Source organism: Marmota monax, unplaced genomic scaffold (genome assembly GCF_021218885.2).
Source record: "Marmota monax isolate L192 unplaced genomic scaffold, Marmota_monax_Labrador192_F-V1.1 WCK01_AAM20220418_F8-fsc00336, whole genome shotgun sequence".
Taxonomy (NCBI): Eukaryota; Metazoa; Chordata; class Mammalia; order Rodentia; family Sciuridae; genus Marmota; species Marmota monax.
In genome coordinates this window covers 1,031,531-1,045,276 of record NW_026693839.1, presented here as the reverse complement: position 1 = coordinate 1,045,276, position 13,746 = coordinate 1,031,531, and the positions used below count along the sequence as shown (strand labels likewise).

General features: G+C 39.0%; 1 protein-coding gene across 1 annotated transcript in view; it reads left to right on the top strand.

The window, feature by feature from the left end:
* Positions 1-31: 31 nt before the first annotated feature.
* Slc28a3 (solute carrier family 28 member 3) overlaps positions 32-13,746 on the top strand; it is a 32,875-nt gene continuing 19,160 nt past the window's right edge. The window contains exons 1-7 of the mRNA XM_046462420.2: positions 32-387; positions 2,217-2,305; positions 4,289-4,380; positions 6,357-6,546; positions 9,052-9,196; positions 10,417-10,530; positions 11,096-11,173. Of these exons, the coding sequence (XP_046318376.2) occupies positions 385-387; positions 2,217-2,305; positions 4,289-4,380; positions 6,357-6,546; positions 9,052-9,196; positions 10,417-10,530; positions 11,096-11,173 (711 nt within the window). The 5' untranslated portion in view covers positions 32-384. The remainder of the gene's footprint in view (positions 388-2,216; positions 2,306-4,288; positions 4,381-6,356; positions 6,547-9,051; positions 9,197-10,416; positions 10,531-11,095; positions 11,174-13,746) is intronic.

Below are 13,746 nucleotides of genomic sequence, written 5' to 3'. Positions count from 1 at the left end.
AAAAGAAAACTACTTAAGTCCACATAAAAACTTGCACACAGACATTTATAACAGCTTTATTCATAATTGCCAAAACATGGAAGCAGACGTCCTTCAGTAGGAAAGGATAAATAAATGTGGTACATTGAGACAACAAAATGTTTTTCAGCACAAGAAAAAACTATCAAACTATGAAGAGAACTGGAGGGATCTTAAATGCATGGTACTGGTGAAGGAAGCCAATCTGAAATGGCCACATACTGTACCATCCTAAATATAAGGCATTCTAGAAAAGACAAAACTATGGAGAGAGTAAAAAGATTAATGGTTTATAGGAGTTGGGGAGAAGAGAAGGATGAACAGGAGCATTTTTAGAGCAATGAAGCAATTCTGCACGAAGCTACCATGGTGAGTATATGTTAGTTGCACAACGATAAAAGTGCATTTAAATGTAAACTGTGGACTTTGGGTGACAACGATGTGTCAATGCTGCTTCATTAGTTGTAACAAATATACACTTGTGGTGCAGGATGTTATAGTCTAGAGGCTGTGTGAGGATATATGGAAAATCTCTGTACTTTCACCTCAGTTTTGCCATGAACCTAAAACTACTCTAAAAAGTCTACTTTAAAAAAAAATTTATTTATCCATTTTACAACTATAATCAGAAATGTGAAGACTGAGGAATAGCTACTGGATTTGGCAAAGTGGGCCCTATTTGACTTTGGCAGAAGCTGGTCAGTAGAAACATAATCACAGTGGTTCTGCAGTGAACAGGAAGTAGGGAAGTGGTCATGAAAAGTAAAGGCAACACTTTGCAGTGGCCAGACAGGGAAGGGACAACTCTTTGCAGGTAGGGAAGGTGCAGGGCAGATGCCCTATGATTGTAGGGGTCAAGGGGGTTTTGGTGTTGTGTTTTTAAAAAGATAAGAAAGTATTGAAAAAAGAGAAAAGGATACTAATGCTGGGCTTTGCATAAAGAGTAGATAACTTGGGACACTGTCACTGCAAGAAAATAACAACCATCTGACAATTGTTAGCCATCCCAGAAAATGAGGTAATCTGAATCAGAAGTATAGCAGAATTTGGCATTAGAGGACTGATGGGACCTTTTTCTTTCTTTCTTTATAGTCCTGGGGCCTGAACCCAGAGATACTCTACTACTAAGCTGCAACCTCATTCCGTTTTGTTTTTGTTTTTAATTTTGAGACAGGGTTTAAGTTACCCAGGTCTGCCTTGAACTTGTGATCCTGCACTAGCCTCCAAGGTCACTGGGATTATAGGTTTGCATCACCTCGCCCAGCAGAGCTATGTGATCATTGAAGATTCATTCTTTTAAGAAGCATGCTAACAATTTATAATATAAAGTACAGAGAATCAGAGGCCACAATGGTTATAACACATGACAAAAGCTGAAATTTGACACCCTATCTCTTGGTGCATGTTCAAAATTGTTTCCACATCTGTATACCCCTCACCGCAAGCTTCCATGCTGTTGGTTACAACAGCCAGACCTATCAGATGAGACATTATTGCAGAATGGGAAAGGGGAAAAAACCTTCTGTGCCTTCCTGGGAATAAGATGGTTTGTGGATATTTGAGAGCTCAGACTGTACCTAGAAAGAGTGTCCACGAAAGATGGCTCAAATATATACTGCATTCCACTAATTAGAGCAGGCCTTGCTGGGTAAGGGAAATATTAATATTCCCCTTCAACCCAAATGATAGAAGGATGTTATGTCCCAAGGGAACATTGGTTTGTCATCTCTTGAAGATGCTGAGCTAGGATTCACCTCTGCAGACCAAGCAGTGAGCTTGCCAGAAAACTAAAAGTAGTTTTGGTCTCAGTCCTTTGGAAACTGGAGCTGGTATAGTATAAAGGGAGATTTATGCAGCCTCTGGTATTAAACTTCATTTAACACTTGCTTGAAAACAGAACTGGTGTTGAATAATTACAGTAGAGACAGGAGAAAAAGCAGAAAGATGAGCCTGTTCCCATAAGGAAAGAATGCCAACGGCTCCTCTGGGAGAAAAGGGAGAGATAAGTGTGATCCTGAATTTCTCATAATTATAGGAGGAAAAAATGTCTATGCAGTAGATAATAGGAGCCATTTTCTTGCATAAAAATTTAAAAAGACCTATTGGAAATTCTTGGTCACAATTCTGAGCAAAGGAGACACAGTCCATAATGCCTAGTATTTTTTTTTTAATTTCATCTCAGCTCTAATGATTTCCAGGGTGAAGAGCTGGTCAACATTGAGCAGGATTCTCTAAGGAAAGAAGAAGAAGAAGACATGGAGGATGACCAGGACACACATCAGAAAGGGTAGAGTGTTTAAACCAGGGAATAATGATGCCTGGGCTCCTATTTGTATAAGTCCCTTTGTTTTATCCCCTTCTAAATTTTAACACTTGTTATGATTTATTAGAAACTGTCACCACTCCCATCTCCACCCACCCAACACCATTTTCAGAAAAATTAATGGAGCTCTAGGAGGATCGAGTTAGTCAATTCAGAGGGCTGATGTTCTGGGAACCCAATATCTAGATTTAAATTCACCCAGGAAAGTCTTCTAATTAAAGGTGCAAATTACCAACTAATCGCTCTAGTCCATACAAAAGTAGTTAATTTATCTTCTCAATGTCAATCAATAACAATTGATTTCTCAAAACTCAATCCACTTTAAATCTCAACAACTGTTGCTCTTACCTTGTATCCCAAGTTTCCTACCATAATGTAGGAGAGGCAAGATTATTACCTTTAATTTTGGGACCAGGAAAAAAGCTCAGAGAAGTGACCTACCTAAGGTCAATAAGCCAGAGAAAAACAGAACTAACTTGGAATTTCAGCCTTTGATCCCTAGTCCAAGATTGTCTGGTACTCTTATGATAACACTATAATATTTATCCATTTTGGAAATCCCACATAAATTTGATTTAAAATTCTACATCTCTGAAAGAATATTTTTCCCTATAATGGGAATTAAACCCAGGGGCACTTTACCATGAGCTACATCCCATCCCTTTTAATTGTTTATTTTGAAAAATTGTCTTGCTAAGTTGCTGAGGGTCTCTCTAAGTTGCTGAGATGGGTCTCAAAATTATGATCCTCTTGTCTCAGTCTCCTGAGTTGCTGGAATTACAGGGATGTGCCACCTTGCTGGGTTTGAGGAATATGATTTTTATATATACGAAGGTATAATGGAATCAGTCAGAATTAGGGTTGGAAAGTCTTGTCACATATAAACCATCAAGAATATTAACCACTAAAAACTGAGCTGAATTTCATCCTTTATTTTACTTAATGAGATTTTGACCCAGAAGGGGCTGAGAAATTCTCATGGTCAGATATACTCAAGTTTCACTGTGTTATTGGTACTGAAATAACCACCAGGCATTTGGAAATTATTCAACCTAGATAAACAAAATAACATAAGTGTGTTTCTCCAACCACTCTGCTCTGTGGAGTCAGGTTGCTATAATGAACAACACACATCCCCTACAATTAAAAATAAAGTCAACCTACAACAGACAGATGTACCCTATTAAATGTCACTTTCTGTCACTGATTCTTTTTTTAAAAAACACCATATCCACAACTGAGGATGGATATTATTAGCTTTTCCTAAAATAGATCATGAAAAACATGGTCTTTATTCTACTTTTATTCACCCAAGATCTTCCAAGGCATTTCTAATGCTCAGTACTCATATTCACACATACATAACAATGAGAGGAACATGAAATAATACCCATCATTATGACTGATCTATTCTGATACTTCCTATTCAGAAGGACTCTCATGATTTACCATATTTCACCACATAATCTTCAGATTTTATGTGAAAATTTTTTGCAAAAAAAGTGTGGTACAATTGTTACATGAAGCTTTTAAAAGAAATTGTGCTGCTATTACTTACAAATGATTTATTACTAAGCTGTCTTTGGTACAAGATTAAGTTGCACAGAGTTCTCATGAATATATGTTACTGTGGTGGCAACAATTCTGCAGTGAAATATGGGGTATCTCAGCTTTTAGTTAGTTACTCATCTTCCCTGCTCTGTTCCCAGGAACATGTTTTCCACATCTAATTCCTCAGGGTTTGGCACACTCAATTCTGTGAAGATTAATCCAACCCATGGCTGATTTTCGTCTAAAATGAAATAAATTTCCCATTTCTATTTTGTAAGACATATGCCTTGTGAATGTTTGTTGTTTTCTTGCTTGCTTTATAAAGATTAATCTAGCCTTAGCATCATGGTTTATTTCATGTTTACTTCTCTCTGCCTTTTTGCTTTTGTGTTCCAGGTATTTGGAAAGGAAGTACGATACAGTTTATGATTTTTATAAAAAACACAAAACCACTATTCGATACATCGTTTGGGGCATTTTACTGGCAGGTAAATACCAAAAAGCAATAGAAATACCATTTTATACAATAGAATAGGTCATTTATAAAGAATAGAGGTGTATTTAGCTCACAGTTCCAGAGGCTTGAAGTCCAGTGTCAAGATACTAACATTGGCAAGGACCTTCTTTGTGCAGCATAATGTGGCAAAAGGAACCCTAATTTGACACAGAGTATGCATGCTAGCCTGGTTCTCTGTTCTTCTTTTTATAAAACCACTAATGTCACAAGGGGGCCCCACCATCAGACATCATCTAATCCTAACTATTAACATATGAATTTGGGCATTAAGTTGTTAACTTTAGGGAAAACATTCAAACTTTAGCACCTACCCTGCTCTGGGGGCTCACAAAGACTTTGTCATTGTGATATGGATTTGGAGAGGTGCATTGGTTAATGCAAATCTGGAAAAACTGGAGTAACTGGCAGACACAGTGATGGTCACAAAACAAAAACCTACTTGCAGCAGGTGAATACAGGATGTAGAGCCTGGAGCCAGCTAGCCCACTCCTCTTGCCTGAAGGTAGAACCAGAATATCTCCTGCTTTTACTCCCTCCATATCCCATTTTAAAGAACACTCCTGCTGGGGCAGTGGCACGCACCTGCAATTCTAGCAAGCAAAATAACAAGGTCAAGCAAGGCTCAAAATAAAAAGTAAAAATGCTGGAGATATAGCTCAGGAGTAGAGCACCCTGAGTTCAATTCCAAGTACCAATAAATAAATAAATAAATAAATAAGAACACTCTGTCTACAAAATGTAAATGATCCCACTCAAAACTATAGACATTAATCCAAGATTGCTGTACCACCAGTGTCACAAGTGTCACTGGTTCTCAGAGAGCTGAAACAGGAAACAGCAGAGTTGATAATCTTTCCCTTTAGCAGGTTGTACTTTAGGCTTGGTGATATATTATACATACTATCAAAACAATGCAACTCTGCCATTGTGGTTAAAAATAAATAAAAACAGGCAGATAATATTTAAACAAACATAGCTCTGTTTCAATAAAACTTTATGTATAGACTACAATACAAGCAAACAATGTATTTGTACTTGCCACCTACAAAAACAAGGAGCAGACCAGCAGACTGTAGCTTGCTGACCTTCAAAAACAGGGACCTTATTCTTATCTGAGAATCTGCTTCTTCAAAAGCCTGCTCTAGTCATTGCTCCCACTCTTTTCCTTAGAAATACTGTAGCACTTAGAGATTGTTGGTAGGTAGGTTTATTTCCCTACTCAAGCTTAGGCCAATTCTAAGCTGCAAACCTAGAAAACCAATACCTCTCAGTCCAGTGTTGCTTTAATACTTAAACTTTTTCTGATGGTAGCTCACCTACTGAGTCTGAATGGGGGCGGGGGGAGAGTAAAAAGAGAAAAGCTAAATCGTTGAGCATCAGGATTCAAGAATTAAAGTCTGTAAGAAAATAAATAATACCCTTCCTATGACCAGAATCAAGTATCTGGGCTGCCTCTCGCTGGGTACTAATATTGGAGAGATGAGTGTTGGCAGAAAGAAATCAGGTTTATTCAAGGCCAGCCCTGAGGAAACCAGAAGGCCTAGGTCCTCAAGGTTGTATCTTTCTTGGTTTCTGGGCACCAGGGGTTTTTGTGGGAGGGAAGGAAGCAGTGAGGCTGCAGTCTGGACAGTCCTCTTCAATGAGGGAGTTGGCTAACATCTAGGTAGAGCTTCTCTTTAGCCAAAGGATTAGGGACAGGTAGAAGGGCAAAAGGGAAGAGGAAGCCCCTGCCACATTTCCTCCTAGTCTTCATGGTGCGAATAGTAGGGATTTGTTTTGAAATAAATAAGTTAATAATAACCTCCCCCAGAGGAGCCAGTACCCACGTTAAAGCACCCTGCATTCAATGGGTTCTTGATTAAACCTCCCCTTCGCCAGATTAAGGCTGGAGGCTGGGGCCCAGCTGGCTTCAGTGATGGTCATAGTCTGTGTTTGCCTCCTGTACAGGTTACCTGGCTTTGGTGATTGCAGCCTGTGTGCTGAATTTTCACAGAGCGCTTCCTCTTTTTGGGATCACCGTGGCTGCCATCTTCTTCGTTGTCTGGGATCACTTGATGGCCAAATATGAACATCGAATTGATGAGATCATATCCCCAGGCAGAATGCTGCTGAACAGCCACTGGTTCTGGCTGAAGTGGTAAATGCAATTGCTTCTCTTATTGCAATTGAGAGAGATATTATTCTTTTTCAACACAGTTCCAAAAATTTGTTCTAAAATTTCTTCCTCATTTATGGGATATTGAAGCTAGAAACAAACCTTGGGAGCAATCCATTATGACGCCTTCATTTTACAAATAGGAAATCAAGGCCTAGATGAGGTGATAACTCATTTGAAATGTGTTCAAGCATCCCTACAATCAGTAGCCTTAATTTCAAGTTATACTGAATGACAAAATGTGGCCCAAAAAACCTTAATTTAATAATCTTTCAAGTACTGCATTAGAGAAACCTACATATCAAAAAGTAGTTAAGAGTATAAGATAGCACAGGTTTTAGTCATTGCACCAATGGCATTAGGTCTTCCTAGCACTTTTCAATAGCATGGCCTCAGGGTCAATTAGTAAGATCTGTCCTGGCACCAGTCAAGGAACAGCAACATGAAATCTAATCTCAGTACCTGTTTAAAGATTTTATTCTTAAATACAAAATGACGAATATAGGTTTTTGTTTGTTTTGTTTTGTTTGCAGTATTGGGAATCAAACCCAGGGTCTTGTACATAATAGGCAGGTGCTCTTCCACTGAACTACACCCCTGTCACACCATTTTCTTATGCAAGTTATTTTTGGGGGTGGCGGATGTTTGTTTCCTTATTTGCTTTTGTGGCACTAGAGATGGAACCCAGGGCTTTGTACACACTGAGCTAAGGCCCCAGCCCCACAAGTTATACATATTCCTAATACAACTTATTTATCTTATTTACTGGGGATTGAACCCAGGGGATGCTCTGGTGCTCTACCACAGAGTTCCATCCACAGCTCATTTAATTTTTTAATATTCTGATAATAGCTCACGTACTGAATCTACCAGAGTATATTGCCAAGTAGTTGCCAAGGCTTAGTGATCAAACTTGTGATCCCTCTGCCTCAGCCTTTGAGTCACTGGGATTATAGGCATGCACTACTACATCCAGAAATTTTTTGCTACTGTAAATGTTATGATAAGCATAAACCTTTCTTTTTTAATCTATTTCTTGTTAATTTAGATCAACTGGTATCTCTCTATTTACATTTCCTTATTACACTTCCAATAATTTTTCAATTAGGCTTTCATTTTCTCTAATGTCTTTCATTGGCTTTTGCTACCTAAAAATTGGGGTTTTAAAAATTGCCTTGATATCAAGGACAACTATTTTCTGACTTTTTGTCTAACCAACATGTTAAAATCATGACCTACAGATTGCAACCAAAATACAACAATTTTTTCATCCATCATTCTTTCCATTTTATTCAATTGGAACTATCTATCCCATATTTTGTATTAAATGCCAAAACCTCATGACCCTTTTGCCCACTCTTAGTTAATAATCCAATGGTTACAGAAGTATTTTTTTAATATTTATTTTTTAGTTGTAGTTGGACACAATACCTTTTTATTTTAAATTTACTTATTTTTACGTGGTTCTGAGGATTGAACCCAGGGCCTTGCACATGCCAGGCGAGCACTCTACCGCTAAGCCACAATCCCAACCCCAGAAGTATTTTTAATATGAAGCTGTCCCAGCCCATACAATAATGAAAACTAGGAAGGCAGCCAAGATTCTATCTTACCATCCCAGATTTGGCTTGTGTTTCTCTTTTCTCCTTGTTTTCTGCTTCTCTACCAACCTCAAATCTAGGGATCAGGCCAGGACAGTTCCAACTCAGGGAGGTGGCTTCCTGCTCTGGGCAGGAGACCCTCCTCCTTGGAGGAAGGGCCTTATGAATTGCCAAAGCCCACTCTCCTCTAGGACGCACTTCCTTCAGTGACCACTATAGGCTTTTCCTTCAACTTTTCTTTAGAGGATCTCCTCTCCTTCCAGGTGGCCCTACTGGGTTGTTGCCAGGACCTCTCTCTCCATAGAGACCCCCCAAGGATTCTAACAAGAAACTTCATACATCCTTGGCCTAATAAATCAGGATTGTGCAGTCCCAACATAGCAAACAGCCTTTCTGGTTCTGCCATCAAAGCAATGAATCAGCCTTGTCATGCCCATTAGACTCCCCAGGGAGTCAGAACCCAGCCTAATATCCAATTTAGCTCTGTTGAGGCCCCCCCCAGCTGCAGAGGACACCTTTCAAATTCTCCATTAAAGGGACAAAGCTAACATCTTACCTATCCCCAAAGACAAGGTAGAGAGAATCCGGATAGCTATCTTAAAGAAATAGCCAGACCTTCCTCTCCAAATGTCCTTTCTTCTCTCTGATCTCTTTGTGTATCTGTGAGCTGGTAAAGGGCCTGAGTTGCAGAATGAGGGGGGCACACTGTTTAATTTTGGGGCTGTTTGCCATTTTAGCCACAACCAAAAAGACTCTGATACGATATGTGAAAGTGTAGCTTCCTGGTGCCGGGGTATGTTACCTTTGTCTGCATTTTTAAATATGTTAGTTTAAGCCTCAAGTTAGCACAACAAATGATCCCAACGCCTAACTTTTGTTTTCTTAGGGTGATTTGGAGCTTATTGATCCTAGGAATTATCTTCTGGCTGATCCTCGACACCGCCAAATTGGGCCAACAGCAGCTGGTGTCCTTTGGTGGACTCATAATGTACATTATCCTGTTGTTTATATTTTCCAAGTACCCAACCAGAGTAAGTATGAAATTGGTTGGACTTTTTGTTTTGTTTTGTTTTCCCTACCCAGGTGAAAAATATGATCAAAATAATGATCATAAAAGTATTTATCTATTCAATATTTTTCTTAATTTTCTGTAATTTAAGTGGTTAAATTGCTCTCCTTCTGGAACTTTCAAAGTACTATCTATTACTATCTCAATCCATTCTCAGTAATTTCCAGTTACACAACCAGTGGGACATTCTCTCCTTGTCAAATCCTATTTCTACTCATGTACACCCTGCCTCTATCCAACATACATACGGAGAAAATCACATTCATTTTGATCTCAGTTTTCCAAGAATACAAATTACTTAATAGTTTGTACTTGATCCTGCACTTTATCAATGTTCCATTTGCAATTCAGGCTTTTATACTCCAAAAAAAAAAAAATTGTCCTTATACAGTTTTTCCCCCAATTGAATCCAATCCTCATCCTTGTCTGTCAGCCTGTAACTCATGAAATGGGCAAGAATTCTGAGACCTAGAAGCTCTCACATATGAATCATGATGGCAAGCCCTGGAAGAATTTTCTGACTAAAAGACTGACCCGAGGAAAAAGCATTAATCTGAGGCCAAATTCACCTGATATGATCCAAATCACTTGCCCTGTTTGGGTAAGCATCTCCACTGACTGGGCCTTTGCTCCCATAGGTCTTTTCAGACCTCATTTCCCCATCAAAAAATGAAAATAGATGATTGCCCATTTCTGGTGTACATCCTGCATCTGCATTACAGGTCATTGGTTCCTTTTATAGTGAAACAAGAGCCCCTCAATAGGGTAGAATTTCATTTAATTCACTTATAAAATTGTCAGATCTACAAGCCTCAGACACACTGAGAAATCATGTTCTGCCTTTCAATTTTCCAGGCAGGAGAAGTAATTATATTTGTCTAATACTTACAGTAAGACTAGAACAGCCAGGTCCTTCCTCCTTTAATGACACTTCTTAGACTACTCTTTGTGTCTAAGTTACTTATCAGAACTTAGTGGTTATTCACCAGCACTAAAGACTTGAAACCCAGGTTTAAGGAGAGGAAATGCAATCTTAAGCTTTTGAAGCTATGTTTCTATCAAAAGACCCTCTGCTCATGGCTCCTCAGGCCTCCCAAAGAAGAAATCAGTGATTCTTTTGATGTTTATGCTAACGTCAGCATTAACTTTCTAATAAGATAATATCTCTGTCATTCTGCATAGGTTTACTGGAGACCTGTCTTTTGGGGAATTGGGTTACAATTTCTTCTTGGACTGTTCATTCTAAGGTCTAATTCTGGATATATTGCTTTCAATTGGTTGGGCACACAAATTCAGGTAAGTGTTTCAAAAGAATACTTTACATTTAAGATGCTTTTAACATTTGGATGTAATCCTTGAGGCATCTCAGAAATAGGTTTATAAGTCTGTAATATTTGACCCAGATTTTAATTCCATAGTGTGAATCAGACAAATACCTGTTTGTGTGGAATACATTAATCTGTCTAGTTAATTATGATTACTGCTGTCCTTACCTATATTCTCTACTGCATCCATCCCCTATCCCTGTTCCCCCATCACCTTGCCCATAGGGATGTCACCCTTATAAGCTGGTTTCTAAACAGAGAAATGAGCTTCCTTTGCATCCAGTAGTAACAAGTGGCACCTGTGTACTATCTCTGGCTTGCTAGAGCAAATTACCACACTCAGCTTGTTCTTTAGCATCCTAGAGTCAGACTTAATGTCAGACATGACAGAAAATCTTTATGCAGACATAATTTAAAAATACAGCTCTATGCCATTCATTGGACATGGTTCTCATCCTCTGCAGAGCCTAGTGCTACGATGGCTTGTAACAAACATTTCAGTGGTTTTAATGATCTCTTTTTCTTTCTCAAATCAGATTTTTCTGGATTACACTGTCGCTGGTGCTAGATTTGTCTTTGGTGAAAAATACACAGACCACTTCTTTGCATTTAAGGTAAATCCAAACTTTTTCCATGCAATCCCTCTCTTGTCAGTAGCTTCTCAATCTTTGTAGATGTTCTATCTGAACAATCTGACCAAACACCAGGTATATAATTGCTGGGCTTGTTTTAGGTATGCAACACATCACCAGCCTTTTGCATTTGCAGTGTTATCTGAAGTCAGAGGATTGCACACATTTCACCAGGTTACTTCTGTATAGCATTAAGGGAAATATCCAGAGGAAGTCACAAATATACAAATGTTGGGAGTTGGGGGGGTGGTCTTGGCTGAGGTATTTATGAAGAATCCTATGGGGTGATAGTATCTTGAACTTCAGATTCAGGAGAAAGAACTTTATGCACTCGGCAATGAATGGGCATATGGCCCCCAATGGCTTCCAGGTAATAGTTCTGCACTCTGCACTCCTCAGTCCCAGGCAGTTGGGGACAGCTGCTCAAGCACATTAACCCATGTTCTTCCAGAGCCATCCCCAGGCTACACCTTTTTCATCTTTCCTTCTGTACAACCTTTGCTGAAGCAATCTTGATGGATGAGCCTTCTGCTAATCAACAGAGAGGCAACCTGGCCTCTGCCTAGGCACAGTCAGTTCCCCACAGTAAATTCCCTCTTGGGGTTCCCTCAAGCACCAGAAAATTCACCCTCTTCTGGCAAGTCCCTGCAAATACTGAGTGAGAAATCTATATTTGGGCTTTTCTTCAGCTTTCTCTCTTGTGGTGTTAATGTTCATACATTTTCTCTCTTAGAGATTCCAAATTTTCCTCTAAATTACTCCAGCTTCAGCTAGGCAAATTTTTATGCTGGATCTTTTTTTTTTTTTTTTTTTTTTTTTTTTTTTACCCAGGATTGAACTCAGGGGCACTTAACCACTTAACCACTGAGTACATCTCCAGTCCTTTTCATTTTTATTTTGAAATAGGATCTCACTAGTTGCTTAAGGCCTTAATAAGTTGCTGAGGCTGGCTTTGAACTTGCCATCTTCTTGACTCAGCCTCCTGAGTAGCTGGGATTATAGGTGTATGCCACTGCACCCCACACTGGATTTTTAAAATATACTTTTAATTTTTATTTATTTTATTTATTAATTTTTTGGTGGTGCTGGGGATTGAACCCAGGGCCTTGTGCATGCGAGGCAAGCACTCTACCAACTGAGCTATTTCCCCAGCCCTACTTCTAATTTTTTATTGACACATAATAATTTTCCATATTCATGGGGTGTGACATTTTAATACATGTATAAATGTACAATGATCAGATCAAGGTCTGAATCTTTTCTAAAGCTGCTGATATGATGCTCTGGTGTTGAGATAACTAAGCCTTATCTGAGAAGGGTCAAGCATTTATAGAGTGAGATAGAAAGATGCTTATATCGTGAAGTGAATTGAGATTTGGAAAAAGAATAAAACCACAGGAAGGAGTAACTTGCTATACAGATAATAAGGGTGCTTCAGACCTTGTCTTTTCCTCTCTTGCCCCAGGGCAGTGGCCTTTCTGCTTTCCTGCCAACTCAGAATCCCTGGATGAGCCCCTTTAACTCCTTCAGGCTTTCAGGAAAGTTCTGCCTACCCATTAAAACTAATAAGAGGCTCATAGTGAGCTCTGATACTGGCACAAAATGTCTTTTAGTATATATTATTAATAGATTTTTTCTAAATTAGATCTTGTACAAATTGTCCTTGGTCATTCTGTGTCTCTGGTAGCAGATCATCTGGCCATTTAGCTGGGGGAATAGTGGGGAATTGTTGAGGTGGAGTGGGGCTGAGTAGAGACCTGGCCCACAGCTGTGTGTGGTCTATGTAGGTGGAAACTGCTCCCTGTAGAAACACAGGCTGCAGGTTCCAAAAGAGCAACAGAGAAATAGGATCTAGCCAGTTACATCCTTCTTTAACACAGGACTAACCTGGTCTTCAAAATGTCGACACTTTAGTGATTCAAAAATCTATAGGTAAAATAATTTTTATTTCTAAAGCTAAAAGAATTAATGCATACTCCATGGGAGGCACTGTGTGTAAGTATCAACCATGAATTATCTGAACCGCACAGCTGCTACAAATAAGGATCTGAAGTGCCTCACGATTCATCTTGACCCAGGTTACTCTGCTAATTAGGGATGAAGCTCATGTCTTTTTAATATCAGGACAATGAGAATATTTTCCAGTGGCCTTCAGTTTGTGGCTCTAGCTATCAAAATTCCCCCGCCCAAATAGTATTTTTTTCTCTAAGAAAACCTCATCATAGAAGGGGGTAGGTCGGAGCTGAGGTTGTGGCTCAGTGGTAGAGTGCTCACCTGGCGTGCATGAGGCACTGGGTTTGATCCTCAGCATCACATAAAAATAAAATAAAGATATTGTGTCCACCTAAAACTAAAAATAAAATAAAATAAGAAGGGGAGAGGTCACATTTTCTATGAAATATACTTGTTGAGCCTTCTTTCTTCTGTTACAACAATATCTGAAACTGGATAATTATTATAAAGAATTAAGGTTTATTTAGAGTACAAATTTAAGGTGGGTCAGTCTAATTCCAACAAGCTGGCATTGATCAGGACCTTCTTGGTCTTCATAACAT